Source organism: Labrus bergylta, chromosome 4, assembly GCF_963930695.1.
Source record: "Labrus bergylta chromosome 4, fLabBer1.1, whole genome shotgun sequence".
NCBI classification, from domain to species: Eukaryota; Metazoa; Chordata; class Actinopteri; order Labriformes; family Labridae; genus Labrus; species Labrus bergylta.
The window spans coordinates 22,069,253-22,089,359 of NC_089198.1; the positions used below are offsets into that span (position 1 = coordinate 22,069,253).

The following is a 20,107-nucleotide window of genomic DNA, read 5'->3' on the forward strand; positions in this document are numbered from 1 at the left end:
ACCCGCCCTTTTTGCACTTTACATAGAACCTCTGGCACAAGCCATTAGAGAAGACTCTAATATGAAAGGAATTATGTTCAATAACAAGGAGCACAAAATAACATTGTATGATGTTCTGCTCTATATTAATAATCCAAATGTCTGCCTTCCTGCCCTTTTAGACCTCCTTGATATATTTGGCACATATTCAGGTTATAAACTCAATATACAAAAAACACAGTTACTCACATTTAACTATAGTCCATCATCTGAGTTTAAACAGAGACTTCCTGTTGACTGGTCTCAAAAAGCAATGGTATGGTTAACACATTGTCCCAGTGAACTTTATAAAAAGAACTATGAAACTGTAAACAAGAAAATCATAGAGGATCTTAACAATTGGTCTACATCTCTACTGAGCTTCAGTGCGAGAATTGATATTATAAAAATGTCGATATTACCTAAACTTTTGTATATATTCATGTCACTACCAGTTAAAGTCCCAACCAAACAATTCCAAGAAAGGGATAAACATATTTCTCGATTTATTTGGAATGGGAAAAAACCTAGGATCAAGTACAGCACATTAATCATAAGTAAGGAGGGAGGCGGTATGTCGCTCCCCAATCTGAGAGACTATTACTACGCCGCTCAACTGAAAAATATAATTTTTTGGTGTGACAGTGAGTATGAAGCCAAATGGAAGGAGATGGAGAGTGAATTTAATGGCATTCCAGTTCAAGCACTGATTCGAGACCGCAAATGAATGCTAACTTATCAGGAACAGCTGAGTCCATACATCACTTTTACTTTGCAGACCTGGTTTGAAGTCACAAAACAGTTAGACCTCTGGACCCAATGAAAACATCTGAGATGGGTGGCGTATGATACAGATTTTAAACCAAATTGTATTGATTCTAGATTTAAATACTGGGCAAAAAGAGGTATCACTGCTTACTGTAAAATATTAGAAAAGAACACATTACAAAGCCTTCAAACTCTAAGAGAAAAATATCAATTGGTAAACGCTGACTTTTTTAGATTTTTACAGTTACGACAAAGTAGCTAAAAATGAGACAAATATAGAACTTAATGGAATAGTACAATTAGTTATCAATGCATACAGTAATAGTGCTAAATCAATCATTTCAAAACTTTACAAAGGGCAGAGGAACCTCCACAAACTATATCAAGGAACGATTGGAAAAGGAATTAAATAAAAAAATAACCAGTCAACAGTGGGAAAACATGTGTGAAACCATCTTTAGTACTTCCTGTTCTATGTACTGGCGTGAATTTAGCTGGAAAAATCATGTACGCTATTTCATCACTCCTAAATTGCAAAAGTATCTGGTAGCTAGAAGCTGTGCACGTTGGAGAGACTATGGGTGTGATGGGGCAGCTCATCACCACATTTTTTGGTCTTACAACCAATATACGACTGTTTTGGGAAAATATCTGGACAATCATGGAACAGATTCTTGGACAACTGTTACCATTAACTTTCATCTCACTTTATTTGGGTGATCTGCCCGAAGAAATAAAAGGAGGTGATAGATACCTTCTGAAAATATTTTCAGTAGCAGCAAAAAAAGTGATCACCCGTAAATGGTTACAGACTGATCCGCCCACAGTAGATAACTAAATAATAATAAAACATTTTAGTGGCAAAAAAAAACCTCTCCCTTCTTAGTTTAAAAAAACCCCCAAAAAAAACAGACATACCTAAACTTTTTTTTTAAAACTAAAAATGTACACAGGTGTAGATGAACTAGAAAGCTAAGGTAATATAAGGATAATTTTGTTTGATCTAAGAGGCAGTGGAGATAACAAGCAGGGTGGAATGAGGTGTTAATTAAAAAGACATTTTATCATGTTTGAGGAGCTGAACGTCCTCCTCATATTTTTAAGGGTGTCCTGACACGCCTGAGCCAAGGCCCACACCCTTTTTTTTGTTTGTATAAAGGAAAAATACATCATCTGAGAAGCCTTGGGTGGAATGTACTGGAAAATACCGGCTGGAGAGCTACGCAGCTAAATTGTGTAGCCCCAGGCTGGGATATGATGCACAATCACGCAGACATAATATTAGTGACTATACGGCTATAATCACTGGCATGGCTACAGGACGTAATCCAAACAAGCCCTGATGTAGTTGCTAAGGAAAAGCTTTACTTTGGATTCTTTTTATCCTGGGAATGGTGCTGACTTGACTTAGTGTGTTTGTGCCTTTCAAATCTGATTTGTACACACATGATTGCAGCCATTTTGCCCACAAAAGCTGATTAAAAATGTGAACTGAGAAACCGCTAATTTAGAGTTTATGCAACAGAGAGCATTTATTAGTGGAAAGAAACGCTCAGAAGCTTTAGTGTTCTTCTTATTCCTTTGAGTGCTGTCAATGTGGTCGGTGTGTGAGCAATCTTTTGGTGGGGAGTGTTTACAGGAAGTTCATTATACGTGCCTGGAAGGTGTATGACATGGCGGCGCGCCTTAACACATGGGGTGTGGCAGCTGGCAGCACATTGTTACTCATAAACCTGAGTGTGTTCACCTGAGTGCTCCTACAGTGTGTGTGTGTGTGGGTGTGGGTGTGTGCGTATAGCCGACACACCCAGTTGTGTCTGTGTGTGTTTGAGGAGCGTGATTCAGGTGTGAGTTTGTTGTCTGAGGATGTCTGACTTTCCTTTCAGTCATATATACACTATACACTACACACACTTTTATAAACCATGCACACTCTTTACCTCACACACACAAACACACACACACACACACATCAAGAAATGATTACAGTTTGAAATCAGTTTATTTATATTAAACAGTTTGTTAATCTGTTTATTTTAAATTGACACACCTGCAGCTTTTGAGGAACACAGCAAATGTATTCCTGAGTATACCTGCTCGTACGTGCATCCCCATCTGTCTGTATGTCACAAGCAGATGTGTGTGTGTGTGTGTGTGTGTGTGTGTGTGTGTGTGTGAGTGTGTGTATGTGTGTGTGTGAGTGTGTTTGGGCATGTAAACACTTGCATGTGTATACTTGTGCCCTTGCGTATGCTCATACTGATCTGGTAGACTGACTCAGGTGGGACATTGGGCGTGTCCTCTGCGTGTGTGTGTGAGAGTGTGTGTTTAAGAGGCTGAAGCAGGGGAGAGCAGAGCATTATTTCTCACAGACTTACCGACAGGAATGTTAGATACGCACATGGATAAACGACTGCGTACCGGGGTTTTATTTCAGAGCCTGCTTTGTTGGACTTTGATTGGACTTTGCTGCGCTGGCCACAGGGCCTTCCAAAGAGGGGAGCGACCCCGCTTTACCAGACACCATGACAGATGGGCTCAAAGGATACAGTTTCCTTCGCTTCACGATCAGGGAACTCAGAGGATAGAGTATCCATCAGTGAATGATCAGGGTACCCAGGAGTTACGATACCCCTTGGTATCTGACAGTGGACAGACAGTTCAATATCCCTCTGTGAATGACAGTGGAGCCAGTTCTCAGATTAAGGTAAAAAAAAAACAAAAAAAACCCAGTGTGTTAAGATGTTAATCGTGCGTTTTGCCTCAGCTCAACGTCTCAGGTGTGGATTGCCGGCTGCTATCTCTAAAAGCAAAGGGCAAACTTCAGCGTTAATTGTTAATGAAACTCAATTCAGGTGGAGTTCATTTCTGTCTGCTCTGCATTCAAACACTCAACAACACACAAAAAACAAGGTGCTGCTTGAGGGAAAACTTTAAGCTGTCATCTTTGAACGGCGGCTTAATCTCAGGAGATACTTCAGTGTTTCAGCAAAAAAGAAAACAGAGGTTGATTTACAATTTCTCTGCTGAACTCTTGTGATAAACGCGTTGTGTAATACATCTGTAAATGATTGATCATGTGATAATATGTGGCCCAAGGGGATATAAAGTGTCAGCAGTCAGAGATTTATTAGCGACCTAGTTACGTTTACTTGTTTTTAAACGGACTATACAAATACAATTATTTTTATTCATTGTTTTACTCTCTGAAAAGTTGTAGTTAAAAAAAAAAAGATATTGGATTATCATGTCTTTACATTTATGTTTTCCGCTTGCAGAGATGTTCTCCTGGATACTACAGAGACAGCAGTGGACTATTCCTGGACCGCTGTGTGCCCTGCAATTGCAACGGTTTGGCTGATGAGTGTGAAGACAAGACAGGGAGGTGTCTGGTAAGAAACACACTCATCCCTCAACACTTATCAATCGCTGTATAACCACAGGGATGCAGTACCAACACCAGCGTGAGCCACAGTTTAGTCAGAGTCTAGACTTGACTAGTTAGTTCATGGATAACCTGTGGGCACTTTCACATCAAGCGTTCTGAATTCCCATTGAGGGCCTCCCTCAGTCATTTTTTTTCCTGATGAGAGGATGAACCGTCACACATTTCAAAATCTCAGCCATCTCTTTTGTGTTTCTGTTATGCAAGACACTCAAGACTGGGCCTGTGTGTGCAGTGCCCGCAAACATACACACTCCGCAGCTCAAAGCCAAATGGACACAATCGGCTAAACATACTCTCCTCTTAGTGCATCCAAAAACCCCTTTTTTTTTTATCTTGGTGTGGAAATGTCTTATCTTCTCTCCCATAGATGTTTGTATTATGGCTTCAGTATAACTAAAGAGTGATTTTCTGCTAGCTGCCAGGCAAACACAGTACTTAGATTTACTACTTGATCTTGCTACTTACCATTCACGCTTAACATAAATTGTGAAAATAATTTCATGAATGCATTCCTTTTTTCAGAACTGTCAGTACAACACAGCCGGGGACCGATGTGAACGCTGCAAAGACGGTTATTATGGAAACGCGGCTCAGAGGACATGCAGAGTTTGCCCATGCCCATTCAGTGTGCCCACAAACAGGTAGAAGAAAACAGTTAAACAAATCCAACAAATTCTACAACAACTTAATGTAAATATGTGTGTGAAGAATGAACTCATGGTCTAACTTTTTTGATGTGTAGTTTTGCGGAAGGTTGCAGAGACGTGTTTGGGGACATCCAGTGTGTTTGCAGATCGGGCTACACTGGAGATAGGTGTGAGAGGTGAGTTTAAAAGAGACTGAGCAATTATTCAAAAATTCTCGATATATACTGTGTAATTTGTAACGTTGTTTTCTTTCATTAACTTACTCTGCCTTTCTTTTCACAGGTGTGCACCTGGTCACTTTGGTGATCCTCTGACGCCAGGAGGAAGTTGTCAACCCTGTAAATGCAGGGGCAATGGTAACAACTGTGATCCCAGGACTGGAGGTTAGATTCATTAATCCACTTTTACACATTAGGATCTACTATTTTAAAATGACTTTATTTCATTCAAATTATTTTTTGTACATTATTTCCAGTTTGCAAGAACACCCTGGAACCGGGAGACACTAACCCAAATGAGAACTGCCAAGGTGAAAGATCAATTATTTTGCTTTGCAATGCAAATGAAACTATAAATTGAATGTAATTCTTTGCTAATCTTCCTATGTTTCTTTTTTTCAGAGTGTGATAATTGTGCCCAGACTTTGCTAAATGATCTGGAGAAGTTGGATGATGAGCTGGTAAGGATCAGGGCTAAGTTGGAGAATACCAGTGCCAATGCTTCCTGGCTGAAGAAGCTGGAAAAGGCCATCGCAGATACCAAGGTAACAGGACAGTGTAGTTTTACCCACCTCTGTAGCTTTAAAGGTTACCAATTAGCATGCGCACAAGAAAAGAGCACAAAGTATTATTTTAACGAGGCAAAGATTAAATTAAGATACAAAATCCAACAAATTTCACTTACATGTAATCTTTTATTTTTTAGATTTTTATTTTTTACATAGTTAACCCTAACCCACTTTGCACATTTGACATTAGCCATTTACCGGAACTGCAGACACACACACATGCCCACATATACACACCAACAGTAAGGATGTGTGTGATTGGTGAAACAATCCAGATACCTGTTGATAAGCAATCTAATTGAATTTTGTCACATTTCCTTTGTGTCAACACAAGTTGACATGCACATCACTTGATTCCAGTATTTGTGGCTATGTGAAAACGGCTTATGTTCCTTGTGCATCATCATAAAACAGCCCCTATCAGCCTCCAGCTTTGAAACCCCACCCACACCATCTGAGTTTACCTTAATACAAAATGTAATGTTTTTCTCTTTTTACATTTTCTACAGATTCTTGTCAACAAATTCAGCTCCACCACAGATTCTGAGAAAACCAAAGTCAACCAGCTGGAAGTGGACACTGCCACCCTCTCAGATGACATCAGCTCCCTCAAAAGCAAGGTAGATAGCTTCAGACAAGACTTAGCACTTTATATTTGCACCCTAGAATAATTGTGAAAATAACTGTAAATGTGTGTATTTGTGTTCTTTAGGCAGATATAAAAACCTCTGATGCTGACAAGGCAGTGACAGAGGTTGAGAAAACCCACAAGAAGGCTAAAGATCTGGACTCAGAAATTAAAAACATGCTCAAGAAAATCAAAGGTAAAGGGAAACTTGAATTCATGTCTTATTTCAACATACTCTTTTTTTTATCTGCATACACAGACTTTAAGAGCCTAACTGTTCTTTGACTCTCGGTTGTTGTGTTTTTCTAGCTCTTTTGGACCAAATGAAGGATGACACCAGACCTGGTCCAGTGCCTAATGAAATCTTTAAAGAAGCTGAGCGCATGGTGAACGAGATGGAGAATAGGGACTTCACCCCTCAGAAGACAGCTGCAGAAAAAGAAAGAGATGAGGCCAAGAAATGTACAAAACTTATAAACCTCAACTTAGTTGGCAGAAACGTAAACAAAAAAGAGGTTTCAGACATTTAGCATTAAACCTTTTGTATTCTATCCTCCAGTGCTGGATTACTTAAAGGCCAATGTGAGCAAGCAGTGCGACCAGAATGAGGCTGCAGCAGAGAAGATTCGGGGCCTTATGAAGGGTTACGAGGACAAGCTGAAGGACCTTGATGAGGCGCTAAAAGAGGCGTCAGAGTTTGTGAAAAAGGCCAACAACCAGAACGGACTCAACGCTCAGGCACTCAAAGATACTCAGGTAATCTCTCACGAATCAATCAGTTAATCAGTTTGGGGAAACTGTGGGTTAGTTGGTTAATGGTTTTAAGGGAAATTTAGGGTTATTTATTGGATTTATACAAAAACAATGCAAGAATGATACTTTGGGGTGTACTGAATAGTTGTTTTTAACATAAAAACCCTGCTATACTTTAGGTTTATAATAGGTAATTATTAATACAGTAAGCTGTACTGAATTGATTTATGTTCTTCCTACAGAAACGTATTGACGACTTAAAAAAGGAGAGGAAGACTGTTGAGGACCAAATGAACATGGCAGGAGATGAGCTGCAGAAAACAGAGGACTTGGTGAAAATGCTGTCAGACAGCAAAACGGTAAGATTTATAAACTGCGGCGTACATAATATTTACCTATCACACATCCCTTGTATTCACAAGTGCACATTTAAATACTTGTGACTGTTACAATAAATGGCCTCAACTCTGATCTCACACCAGCAGGATGTCAGGTTCCAACATGCTATACACTCAGATAGTAATCAGTGTTTCTTCTCCTTGTGCTCTGACATCACATAAAAGGCATTTCCTGCTGTTGATTAACTTGCATCCTTTCCCTCTTCCTTCTGCTCTGTAGGAGTATGAACAGCTGGCAGCACAGCTGGATGGTGCCAAGACAGACCTGACAAAGAAAGTGAATGACATTGTCAAAGCAGCAGCTCAGGAGGACATCGTAGTGAAGGCTGAGGATCATGCTAAGAATCTGAACAAGGTGGCAAAGGATCTTGAAGAGTACGTCTGAAGTGCATACAACACAGACTCAGAATGTCATCTTTATCTGAGATCTAGCAACCTATTTTAGCAAAGCATTGTTCTGGTTTAGACTGTTGAAGATGTCATTGTGCGTTCAGCGCTATTCAAGCAGACTCTGTCATTTATTTTCACTGGTTTAGTGCTGTCAAGGAAGCAAGCGGGCGTACTGAAGTGCGTAACGCCAAAGACGCTATCAACGCCTACAAGGACATCACAGACGCCATCAACGCCGCTGAGACTGCAGCCAACGAGGCCAAAAGTGCCGCAGACAATGCCTTGGATGTAAGCCATGAAACTTGATTACACATTTAGTTCCTGACACACAGGTCCTGGAATGATTTAAATGCATACACATTTAGACAGAATATTTAGAATAAAATGTTTTCACCATTTTAACTTAGTACTTTTTTTTCTTCCTTCAGAATGTTAATAACCAGAAGCTAACAGAGAGAGCCAGAACACTGAAAAATGACGGTGATGACCTGCTGCAGAATGCCAAGGAGTCAGAAAAGGAACTCAACGGTACTCGGCTCTACTTTTAATCTGTTGATTTTATGAGATCCCCCAGAGGCTCACTTACTTATTCTTGTTCCTTTTTTTTTTGTTAAAGATTCTAAGGGTGACCTCACTGACCTGAAGAAGCGCATCGACAATGCCAACAAGAAGAAGAAAGGTCTTGAGAAAGTTCTGCAGGATGCTGACAACGAAATGAAAGACATCAGGCGAGGTAGGATACGTTAAGACGTCAGACAGTTAGCATAATATTTAATTGATTGTGTTGGAATCTGATGGCAGACTTACTTTTCTTTCCAACTTATCCTCATTGTGTCTGTCTGAAAATCAGATGACATTTCTGACATGATTGATGAAGCCAAGAGGAAAGCAGCTGCAGCCAACGACACAGCCAGCGACACTATGGACAGACTGAATGATATCAAAAAGGAAATTGAAAACATCAATGTCCATGCTGGTCTTCCCAACCTCGACGGTGTGTTGAATGAAACGGAAAAGTCAGGTGAGAGGCACATAAGATAATACTTTTCTACTTTGGCATTTAAAGCGACAAATAAGCACTTTTATTGTATCAAAGTTAGGGGGAAAAAATGCTATTTTTCTACATTGCATTTTTAATCGTCTGTTCTTGTACTTACAGTGCAGGACTTGTTGAAAACCATCCCATCTCTTAACGATAAGATCTCAGAGGTGGAGGGTCTGACCTCTCAGTTCTTACCGATTGCCAACATAACTGAGAACATCAAGAAGATCAAAGAACTCATTGAACAAGCCAGAGATGCAGCTAACAGGGTGAGTTGCCAGTCTGTTACAATATTCAAGTTGTAATCCAGCGACACGTTCCACTTTTTTCCTTGATGGCTCTAATTCCCGCCTTTTTCTATGCGTCTTCTTCAGATTGCGATACCGATGAAGTTCACTGGAACTGGCCATGTGGAGCTTCGTGCGCCAAAGAACATGGAGGATCTGAAGGCCTACACCGCCCTGTCCCTGTCCCTGCAGACACCAGAAGGCAGAGGAGACGGGAGTCGTAGACGCAGACAGACCAGTGACAAAGGAGACATGTTTGTGATGTACCTCGGCAGCAGAGATGTAAGTGACTCCAAATGACTTGAATATTTTGATATGAAGATCGAGTCTGTAATTGTTCTCGGCGCTTAAAAAAACGTGTCTTATAGTCTTCTAAGGGCTACATTGGGTTGGTTCTGCGGGCCAACGTGCTGTACGGAGTCTACAAGCTCAACGGAGTAGAGTATGAGATGAAATCAATTTTCATCACCAAGTCTGCGTCTGAGACAGCCAAGTTCGACAGAGTGGACCTACACAGGTAAAACTGACGACAACATTTGTCATAATTCATCTCTTTATTCAGTGAAAATGCACATATATGACCTCAGTTAATTTTCCAACACAGTTTATATAGAAATCTGGAATGAATGTTGAATTATAATTTTTTTTTTAATACGACTTAGAATGTACCAAGATGTTAAGTTAACGGCAACCAAAGACATCACCGCAAATAAACCTGGGACACCGGTTGAGGTCAGCAACCAAGGAGATCAGAAACAGAACCTGTTGAACCTCACTCCCAGCGACGTCGTTTTCTACATTGGAGGTTATCCTGATGACTTCACTGTAAGCAGCATGACAGGAATACTGTTTTTTCTGTTACTTTTATTTGACTTTTTCTTCAAAATACTTTTTTTCAATTCCCTTCCATAATATAGCACTTAATATATCCAAGCTTATTGCTCTTTTAATTTAATTTAATTTGTTTTACAAGTTAAACATAAAGACTAAGAGGTGGAAAACTCAAGAAAACAAGAGGAAAAAACTAGAAAAAAAAGTATTAATATATTGATAAATCAAAGTAAAGCTCATTTAGTCTTCTGTAATGGCTCTGGAGTAGCTTCCTAATGTCTAAGAAAGTCACTCTGATCATGAACAAGACAGAGTTGCATTATGGGAAGTGGTTTCTTTCATTTTCAACTAAAATTTGCTTGTGTTGAATCCTTTCTGTTTTGCTTCTCCTCAGCCGCCATCCTCTCTCAAATACCCCAAGTACAAAGGCTGCATTGAGATCAACTACTTCAACGAAAAAGTCATCAGTCTCTATAACTTCCAGAAGGCAGAGAATATCAATGAACAGCTACCATGCAAGAGGTGCAGTGGCTCCTACTGTGATACGTGTTCAGACCTACAGGGATTTTGCTAATGCCTTCTTTACCTTTTCTATAACTATGTTAACTTGCCTCTCCCATCTAGATATGCAACTCCCATGAATGCTGACTACTATGAAGGCACCGGATACAGCAAAGGAATCGTTGTGAAAACACCTTCTGTCCTCGTCTTCTCTTTATTTGTCCATACTCGATCAGCGAATGGTCTGCTCTTATACGTAGGAAGTGGGGTAAATGAAAGATCCTTTTTGTGTTCTATACTTATTTGACTACCTTCTTTCTCCACAAAAACAACACCCGTACACTTTATACGCCTTGTCATGATCAGATAACACAAATGAATATCTCTACCTCCAACACAAGCAATCAAACGCACTCAAACACATTCTCAACATTATGTGCTGTTTTTCATTTAAAATTTCTTCAAAATCTTAATTAGGTTTTTCTCCAACTCCGGCGTCTCATGAATATCAGTTTTCTCTATTTTTATTTGTTAAGTATGTATGTTGTAAGTATCTCTAACCCCAGACTCGTCTTACCTGACCCATACTGTACGTTACTCTGTCGATGTATTTTGTCAGCAGCTACATTTCAGTTTTGTTCGACAAGAATTTACTCTTTCTTTTACTAACTTACTTTTTTTCCTCTTCCACATAGGATAAATACTATACCGTGAGCGTGGAGATGGGTGCCATTGTTATACGCAGTAGTCTCCTCACACCACCAGTGAAAGCACGCGTCCCTACATACCCGGTAAGGATTTTTCTTTTCTGCAAACTTAAGTTGTTCCTTAACAGAAAATCGTTACTCAACCGCATAAACATGTGTATACATACATCATGAACTCAACCTCATCCTCCTTCTCTATCCTGTCTTCAGACAAATGACTGGGAATCCACCCAAATTATCCAAAATAATAAAAAATTAATCGTCAAAATGTTGGGCCAGACTGTCGAAACCACAGTTCCGTTCAGCACCAGCGAAGTTAAAGAATACTACTTTGGTGGAGTCCCACAAGACATGAGAGAACGGTATGTGTCTATTCATTTTAACCTTGTCATGACTGTGTGTTGTGAGTTTTTACAGAGAATAACTTCCGTCTCTCCTCACAGGCATCAGATCACCATGCAGCCGTTTAAAGGATGCTTGAAGAATATGAAGCAGAACAGCGAGCCTATCGAGTTTACTGAGCAAGTTGGCATCGGCAAAAGATGTCCAACGGATACCATGGTAGGATTTGAACCATCTAAAAACAAACACGCATATCTGTACCCACCCATGTCTTATTGATTGATGTCCGTTTTTTGTTTGTTTTTTTTCTTCTAGGTCACACGTAAAGCAGAGTTCAACGTGGGGAGCTCCCTGTCAGCTGACCTCACAGGCTTCAGTCTGGCTAATGATGTCACCCTGTCCCTCGGCTTCAAGAGCTCTGAGAGTCAGGGTCTCATCCTGCAGGACAAACAACTGGTCAGTAAGCGTCCCCTAAAACATGATGTTTGACTTTCCATTTTTATTCAGATTGGCTTCTTTTAAGGCTGCAGGGTGGAGTTTTTCAATTTTTGTATTTTGTGTCCTGTTTTCTAGGCTAATGGCATCCGTCTCTCTTTGGTCAACGGCCATGTGGTTGTTATTTTCAACAACAAGATGTTGAAATCAAACAAACAATATCAAGACAACCAGTGGCATTATATAACTGTAACCAGAAGAGCAGGAAGGTATGAGAGACACAACGATTTTTAATTCAGATGTGCATTTAATGATGTCAGCATTTACACATATTAAACAGTGTCAGTGGTTTTGGTGTTATTTGATTACGGTTACAAACATGTGACAACCAGACGTTTCAGTCAAACAAATTTAAAATTAAAAAATTTGAACAATCTAGGAATACTCCTAGTGTGATCTTTAGTGTACAAAAACGATATATCTTGATGATTTTCCAAACAGGATTGCGATGATTATTGACAACGCAGATGAGGGTAAAGAGCAGAGCAGCAGCGATACCATACCTGACACTAAAGGCAGCGTGTTCCTGGGAAAAGACACGTTCAAGGGATGTGTTACCAACCTTTACACAAGGAGGTAATATTTTCTCATATCAGGTTGCACACACTAATATAATGTTGTCTTATATTACCCTTTTTCCGCTTATGTTCAATGAGTGTATCATACCTGTTATTTCTTCTGTTTTTTTAGACCAGAAAATCTGTACAAGGCCGAGGATTTCAGCTCCTTTAATTCCTATGGAGATGTCTTGCTGGATGTTTGCTCTTCTGACAGTCCAGCTCAACTGATGCTGAACCCCACTTCTAGAAAGGTATGTGTTTATCTAACAAGCTCACACTTTGTAGTCCATAAAAGAACATTTTGTTGTTTGAGCAGTCCCTGTATTTCCTATGATTGATGCCACAAACTAGCCGTTAAGTCTAACCCATCTTTCTCTTTCGTCAACTTTATGAATTTCAACAATGAAACTACATCATAACTCTTTTAATGAAGGCACATCAATGACACAGTGTTTGTCTCATGTTGACTTTGTTTACATTATATTTTGCTGCCTTGTTTCCAGAGATGAAGAAGGAGGAGGACTAAGACCTGCTGATGCTGACAAGAATCTATAGTATTATTAATATGATCAAGACTCACCACAATGTTCTGTCGCTTATTCACCAGCTCAATCATCTGCAGTGTACTTGAATAAAAAGGTTGCATGGTCATTCACAATAATCCTGAGAATTGTCAAACGTGTTGTATCTCTGTCTATTTTATTTAAAAATCAAGTTACTACAAACACAACTTGTAAATGAGCTTATGTCTTGTTTCTTTCTTTTTTCTCACCATGTAACTCAATCAGCCACATCCTAACACGCATGCCTGATTAGAAAATGATAAGAATGGTATCATTACTTTGAATGATTATTAAACTTTATATCCAATTAATACAAAGCATCCGAGTTTCTCAACATTTTTATGGCACAGTTTCTCCTGACAAAGTGATGAGTGAGTGAGATAAGGGCTTCTATAATCCTTCATTAGGACATACAATGATTACATTTAGAAATGTGACCACAAAAAATCATTCTAAATTCAAGTAAGTTTTAAATGGAAACCCTTTAAGCTGTAGGCTAAAACATGCAGTTTCTATGTAATACATGCATAACATAAAACATTTTTTAACTTTAATTATCAGTCCCACTTTTTATATAAAGTCTACATGGAATCCAAGTATTATAAAGATTATAGAGAGGCAATAAAATCTGACCCACAAGATAATAAATGATGTATCCATTGTAGGGCTTTAAAGCACACGTAGTTACATCACTGTTCCTCATGGTGAAATAAGTGAGGCCTGGATTCAGAAACAATCACTTCCTATGTTTTCAACAGCATGATTTCATTAATTCATTAAATCACTATTGATCTTGCATGTCATACTTTACAGAGCTTTATGTATTGAATTGAGAACATGACATTAACTGATGACATGTCACAACCACAATCCAAAAACTCCTGACCCTATCGAACCCACAAAAGCTTTTCTGATTATGAATTCTCAGCTGCTGCATACGTTCATTAATCACCAGTCTATAAACCAAGCAGAAACAAATGGTGAAAATATATAAGAAATACTTCTGATATATTCAGTCATCACTCATGATGTCATTATTGCATCATTGATCATTTTATCACATCATGGTCATGGTATTTTATTTTGATGTAATCAGATCCTTATCCATCATCTGTGTTTTCCACAGTGTAAGGCCAACATGAACCAGTTCAAAAAGATAATGGGTCTAATGGGAAATGAAAATCCAAACTATGTTAGAACTGAGCACGTCCAGAAAACTGAAAGTTTAAGTAGTTATAGTTAAACCTCAGTGTTACCATAACAAAGCATGTTTAATGGCATGTTTCAGACTTTGTCTGACACTATATAAATAATCAATCAATGAATTACCTCGCTGTATTAACAATATCCATACTGACCTATTTGTCAGCACTAACAACATGAATTATAAAGTTGTGGTTATTCTGGTAGTAAATTCCATTTCTGCCTAGAAAACAGAAGGATTACTAGATTAGTTCAACATTGTTACACAATTTCATTTTAAACAAGTTTTATTGGTTTTGGGAAAGTTTGATCTACAAAGCAACACGTTTAAAAAAGTTAGATTGGACTTTGGGTAACTGCTGGACGTTTTATTTTATTTACCATGTTCTTATTACTGACAGTTTTATTTGCCAAACATTCGGAAATTATACTACAAAATAGTCAACTGATTTACTGATGCTGTAGGCCGGCATTCATTTATTAAATCAATGTAACAAAACACACTGTTCACAACTGTGGATAAGTAATAACCCCTCTGTTTGAGAAGCCTCACATGATTAGAGTATATATATTTATATAGTATTTAATACATTTTAAATCAAAGTATTGTCATTCTAACCACTTCACACATTGATGTTACTCCCCCTCTTTATGTACAGAGTGGAACCCCTGTGGAGTCTCCCTAAACATCTGTTAGCAAGCAAAGATTTTATGTGTTAACTTTTGTTATTTATGCTGTTTTAGGAAGGTGTGATGCAGGTGATGAACGAAAGTCTATCAGAGTGTCCATCACCAGCCCTGGTTCAACATGCTTATCGCTTGGGTGGTCCTGTTAGCAGCCTGAGCTATACTCTTCCCCTACAAGTCCTGCAGCCCAGGTGAGTTTGCATGTATGCTCACATATTCAGTGTTAGATTTATAAATGTAAAATGTGCTTGGCTTCAGTGTATCACCTCAAACACAATGCAACATACATAGAGTCACTAAAGATGATGTGTTTGTTTTTTTTCCCTCCCTAGGCCTCATTTCTCTCTGGATATCAGGACTCGGTCTACTGAAGGCCTGCTGTTTTTTGCTGCTACCAGAGGAGGGCGCTCTCACATTGCTGTATACATATCAAAAGGAAGGATCAGATTATCTGTCGGCAAACAGAAGGAGATCTTCAACAGGGAGAAGTACAACGATGGAAAGTGGCACTCGGTTAGTGGATTCATTAAAACTAATAATAATAAATAAAAATATGTTGATTTTAAATCTGCTTAAAATGTCATATTTTATTATTTTGGGAATTTCTGCCTTCAGGTTATATTCAGTTTGGATAAGAAGAAGTTTCGGTTGGTAGTGGACGGGATCAGGGCTCAGGATGGTCAGTTGACAAATGCTGAGTTGACTTCTATGCAGCAGTTTGTGTCACCTGTGTACCTGGGCAGTGCTCCAGAGATTCTTCACAAAGAGCTGAAGGTAAAAAGTAACCTTCACACACAAGCAATCAAACCACACATTTGAATGTCTATATGAACTTGTACATTTTGTTTTATTGTTTGTCTTAATTTTAGTCCAAGGCCCTTCCCAAGCAGAGTGTGTCTGGCTGTATCCGGGGTTTTAAAATGAATGGAGCACCGATGTTAAATCCCACCACAAACCACGGTGCTGGTCCCTGCTTTGAGGGTCAGACACAGAGAGGAGCGTACTTCTCAGGAAATGGAGCACATGTGGTCATCAGTGAGTACACCTCTGTCATTGTAAAAATAAATACTGCAGGAGAATTTGTAATGACCACAAAACAATCTCAATCAGTTCCTGTTGATGATCAGAAAGAATTACAAACGTCACAACTTTCCTCCTCCTGAACAAGTTAACACAATGGCTTACTTATTCATATAAAAAATGCCCCAAGATAGCTGTTGATAGGTATAGGTGGGATTTCCATTCTTATTTTTCCTTGCATTGAAAATTCAGGTATGCTCAAGAATAGGGATGCGAGTGGCTGAATGGGATTTTTATAGTTATGGCCATTGAGCAATTACATTTTTTATTTGAATTTCTTTCATTATATTGTTGTTATCTTATATGTGTTGATGACTTTTTTTTGTAGGTCTAATCGTTTTTAAAACATTCCCTGAAAGTACACTGCCTTATGTATTCCTTAAACGCATGTGTATTAATTAGGAAACAGAAAGCTATTGTTGCTTTAAAAAATGGCTGTGCAAAATTGTGGGATTTTACAAGGAATACCATGGTGAAAAAAACAGCCTAAATAACTAACAGAACTTAAGTTTACTTTAAACTCAAGTAAACATTAGGGTGCATGCTAAATCACATAAACTGATAAATTCCTAAACTTTACCATGTTCCACTTACCTGATGTGCACGTCTCATTTCCTTTATAAATCTTACCACGTTAGAAAGTAATTTCCTGTGAAATTACTTACATGTCAGTTCCTTTAAAGAAACTATGAGAGAGCAAAGAAAGAGTCTCCTTGATAAGTCCATTCATGGCTGTCTTTTCATCGCTCATTATGTCTAAATATTGACATCTACAATCAGGCCAACAATGACATTTGTGTTGTTTTCTTTGTTCCAGATGATTCCTTCGTCGTAGGTTCCAGCTTTGAGCTTCTGTTTAACATTCGTCCACGGATTCCCACTGGACTCCTGCTGCATGTTGGTGATTCCAGCAGGACCCAATATGGACCCACGATGGGTCACTATCTCACTGTGTACATGCTCAGAGGAGAGGTAAGGCCTTACACTGGAACACATTAACAATGCACATTAACATCAGTTCATCTGGCTCTCAGGCTACATGCCCATAATCAGTAAAGAGTGAAAATAGGAATCTCTTTCATAATCAACATAGTCGACTTTGCTTTCTTTTAAGGTTAATTAAACCTTATGCCTTTATTTAGAGATAGGACAGCGGATAGAGTCAGGAATCAGGGAAAGAGGAAGTGGGGAATGACATGCGCACTAACCACTAGGCTTCCTGCACCCCATACTTTGCTTCATTTATTTTTTATTTCTGTGTGACTGAACAGAGCAGAACTTAACTTGAATATAAATTAGATTGAAAATATGTTGTTATGTAAAGTTTGTTCCCTGTAAACATGATTGACTGTTTGCCCTTTACAGGTAGTGGCACGAGCCAACAATGGTAACGGGGAATTCATGGTGTCGGTGAAGCCAACAGCTTCCTTATGTGATGGAATATTTCATAAAATTTCAGGTACATTTTTACAAAAGTTCTACATGAAAGGTGTCATTTAAGATAAGTAACACTGCTGTTACAACACAGCTAAAGTTGTCTTTTGCATCATGTGTCTTCTAGTGATCAAGAGGAAAAATGTTGTGCAGCTGCATGTGGACACAATAGACAATTACAAGATTGGTCCACCATCTTCCACCACAGCTTTGACCAAAGACTCCTTGTATGTGGGTGGAATTCCTGGTGAGTGTTAATCTACTAAAATTTGTTTTGTTTAACTTTATTTTACATATTTAAAATTTCCTAGAAACCAAGGGATACTGTGGTTATCTTAGGTCAAGCTCTTACTCTTAAAAAAATTAATTCTGTTAAACGCATGTTGAAATTAATCAAAAGAAGTCGCTTATTCATTCAGGTTAGCATGCCTGGATTTCTACACTTTGTGCTTTTTCATAAGCTTTGGGAAAAGTTTAACAAAAATGGAAGACTTTGAATTTCTGTAAACATATATATCATTTATCATGTAAGTGGACATCAGCAAACAGCAAATCAATAATAAGTCAAATAAATCTGTTAAAAGTATGTTGCAAAAATGTCCTTACCCACATGTGTTACCTTTCTGCTGCAGAGATGTCAGTGCACCAGACACTTCCTGTCACGTCATCCTTTGTCGGATGCATCCAGGACCTGAGGATCAACAGCCAGCCAGTCTCTCTGGACCGGCTTTCCGGTGTGTTTGGTCCAGTCAACCTCAAAGAGTGTCCCGGCTGAAGGAGTGTATCTCACACCGCATCAGCATCATGCAACGAAACCTGGGACCATGTCCAGTACCAACCATGTGCAATCTGTTACCAAGACAGAGAATGTGTTTGTTTGTAAGAATGTATATATTATGAGAAGTGTGTGCAGGTATGTTTGTTTGTCCGTGTGTGTGTGTGTGTGTGTGTGTGTGTGTGTGTGTGTGTGCGTGTGAGTCTGTTTGTAAAAAGATCTGAACAGAAGATTACAGGTTCATAGTATTTTCTGTATTTATTTTAAGATAAATCATGTATCATGGCACAGATTGACAAATGCATATTCTCTCAGTTGTTTTACAGTCAGATGTGTTGGTTCATTCAATTCAAATGCTACTGAATATGCTTGTGATTGATCAAGGCTGCAGCATGAGCAACCCAGCACTTTAAGAAAAACCAATGATGCCTTTGTGATGGTGCTTTCATGGAAATCAACATTAATAGTTTATTTTTGTTTAAGTTTATACCATATTTTCTATGTTTACATCCCCGGTGCTTATCTCCGTGACATTTCAGGGGCTGTGTAGCTACTGCATTTTAATATCCAAATGCCGGCCTGTTGAATTTTGCTATTAAACTGGTCTATTAGATATGCAGGTTTAACGTTTGCATTCCTTTTTTTGCATTAATAATTTCTGTGTAGCTTAAGTGCCAGTTGCTTCAGAAAATAGCATGTAATAAAATTTTGTGGAGCACTGTTGAGTTAAACAATTCCAAATAGATGCCATTAGTTTAAGTCCTGCAATTCATGTTTGGGACCATTAAACAACATTATTATAAAGTTGAATGAAATATCGCTTAAAGGTGTGTTTGGTGTATTGAATTTCCCCCAGAGAGTGTTTACGTTTCTGATTTGTACATTTGTGTAAACATTGGTAATATGAGAAAAAATATGCATGATGATTGGACATTCTTTTACATGCATTCCTGTCTTGTGACCACTGATTTGTAATCCATTTTGTATTCTGTTGAATTCATGTGCTTTATAAAATAATTCTCCGGGGCCATAAGTAGGTCTTCAAAAATGTATTTTATCCTGTGTTCATGCTGACAAATTATTGTATGGATGAAAAATGCATTTTTACAAAAATCTAAGGCTAATGTTGAATTATATTCAGCCGTATGTATTGAATTTGATTAAAGACCAGAAAAATATAACTTGCAAGTTTTATGAATTGTTTTTTTGTTGTTGAAGTTCATATGAGGAGATGCAACAATATTTAACATGAATTAACAGTATTCTAATGAAATTTATACAAATTGAACAATGAAGTCATTATTTGTGTACTTCTCTTGTGTTTTTTTTTTTTAAAGCTTGCTTTATTATTTCAGAAACATCTTCAAGTTGGACTCCTTTTTTTAAATTAAAATCATGAATTTACAACTATATTTTTTTATTTAGTTTGACACAGCTTATATTTATAGCCTGCAGAAACCACCACGCCCCCACTAGTGCTGCCTTCACGGACTTACGAAAATCGTAAATCGTGCGAAAAGATGCAGCACCAAATGTAGTGAAAGAAATAACGATGCATTCAACGGTTATGAATGATAGCCTTTAGACAGTGACACTAACTTAAAGCTTAAATACGTTTAGGGCATGGGTCTTGTTGAATGAGGATATCAATCACAGAATCTGAAGGGGCATACAATATTTAAAGAAAAATACAAAGACAAAATTCACGATTCTGAGCAAACAGAACATTAAATAGTCTCTGCTTTGCGAGTTCATAAAAAAGA

The 20,107-nt window shown here is 38.4% G+C and overlaps 1 protein-coding gene across 3 annotated transcripts in view; it reads left to right on the forward strand.

Annotated features, from left to right (window-relative positions):
- Positions 1 to 19,525, forward strand: part of LOC109985712 (laminin subunit alpha-3) — a 58,515-nt gene extending 38,990 nt beyond the window's left edge. For 2 of the 3 annotated variants that reach the window (XM_020636110.3, XM_065954085.1), the window contains 37 exons: positions 4,065 to 4,178; positions 4,757 to 4,875; positions 4,977 to 5,057; positions 5,164 to 5,264; positions 5,357 to 5,410; positions 5,502 to 5,644; positions 6,178 to 6,288; positions 6,381 to 6,492; positions 6,606 to 6,758; positions 6,856 to 7,052; positions 7,292 to 7,408; positions 7,668 to 7,822; positions 7,984 to 8,125; positions 8,266 to 8,365; positions 8,454 to 8,570; positions 8,688 to 8,858; positions 8,997 to 9,148; positions 9,254 to 9,448; positions 9,535 to 9,683; positions 9,829 to 9,991; positions 10,392 to 10,519; positions 10,622 to 10,766; positions 11,194 to 11,289; positions 11,416 to 11,567; positions 11,649 to 11,766; positions 11,863 to 12,003; positions 12,121 to 12,251; positions 12,484 to 12,618; positions 12,733 to 12,853; positions 15,113 to 15,246; positions 15,388 to 15,568; positions 15,671 to 15,829; positions 15,925 to 16,090; positions 16,953 to 17,107; positions 17,501 to 17,594; positions 17,697 to 17,816; positions 18,202 to 19,525. In XM_020636110.3, coding sequence (XP_020491766.2) covers positions 4,065 to 4,178; positions 4,757 to 4,875; positions 4,977 to 5,057; positions 5,164 to 5,264; positions 5,357 to 5,410; positions 5,502 to 5,644; positions 6,178 to 6,288; positions 6,381 to 6,492; positions 6,606 to 6,758; positions 6,856 to 7,052; positions 7,292 to 7,408; positions 7,668 to 7,822; positions 7,984 to 8,125; positions 8,266 to 8,365; positions 8,454 to 8,570; positions 8,688 to 8,858; positions 8,997 to 9,148; positions 9,254 to 9,448; positions 9,535 to 9,683; positions 9,829 to 9,991; positions 10,392 to 10,519; positions 10,622 to 10,766; positions 11,194 to 11,289; positions 11,416 to 11,567; positions 11,649 to 11,766; positions 11,863 to 12,003; positions 12,121 to 12,251; positions 12,484 to 12,618; positions 12,733 to 12,853; positions 15,113 to 15,246; positions 15,388 to 15,568; positions 15,671 to 15,829; positions 15,925 to 16,090; positions 16,953 to 17,107; positions 17,501 to 17,594; positions 17,697 to 17,816; positions 18,202 to 18,344 — 4,965 coding nt within the window. In that variant the 3' untranslated portion in view covers positions 18,345 to 19,525. Of the gene's footprint in view, positions 1 to 4,064; positions 4,179 to 4,756; positions 4,876 to 4,976; positions 5,058 to 5,163; positions 5,265 to 5,356; positions 5,411 to 5,501; positions 5,645 to 6,177; positions 6,289 to 6,380; positions 6,493 to 6,605; positions 6,759 to 6,855; positions 7,053 to 7,291; positions 7,409 to 7,667; positions 7,823 to 7,983; positions 8,126 to 8,265; positions 8,366 to 8,453; positions 8,571 to 8,687; positions 8,859 to 8,996; positions 9,149 to 9,253; positions 9,449 to 9,534; positions 9,684 to 9,828; positions 9,992 to 10,391; positions 10,520 to 10,621; positions 10,767 to 11,193; positions 11,290 to 11,415; positions 11,568 to 11,648; positions 11,767 to 11,862; positions 12,004 to 12,120; positions 12,252 to 12,483; positions 12,619 to 12,732; positions 12,854 to 13,105; positions 13,484 to 15,112; positions 15,247 to 15,387; positions 15,569 to 15,670; positions 15,830 to 15,924; positions 16,091 to 16,952; positions 17,108 to 17,500; positions 17,595 to 17,696; positions 17,817 to 18,201 lie in introns of those variants that run through there. The other variant, XM_065954086.1, reaches the window with a different exon arrangement.
- The last annotated feature ends 582 nt before the right edge of the window (positions 19,526 to 20,107 follow it).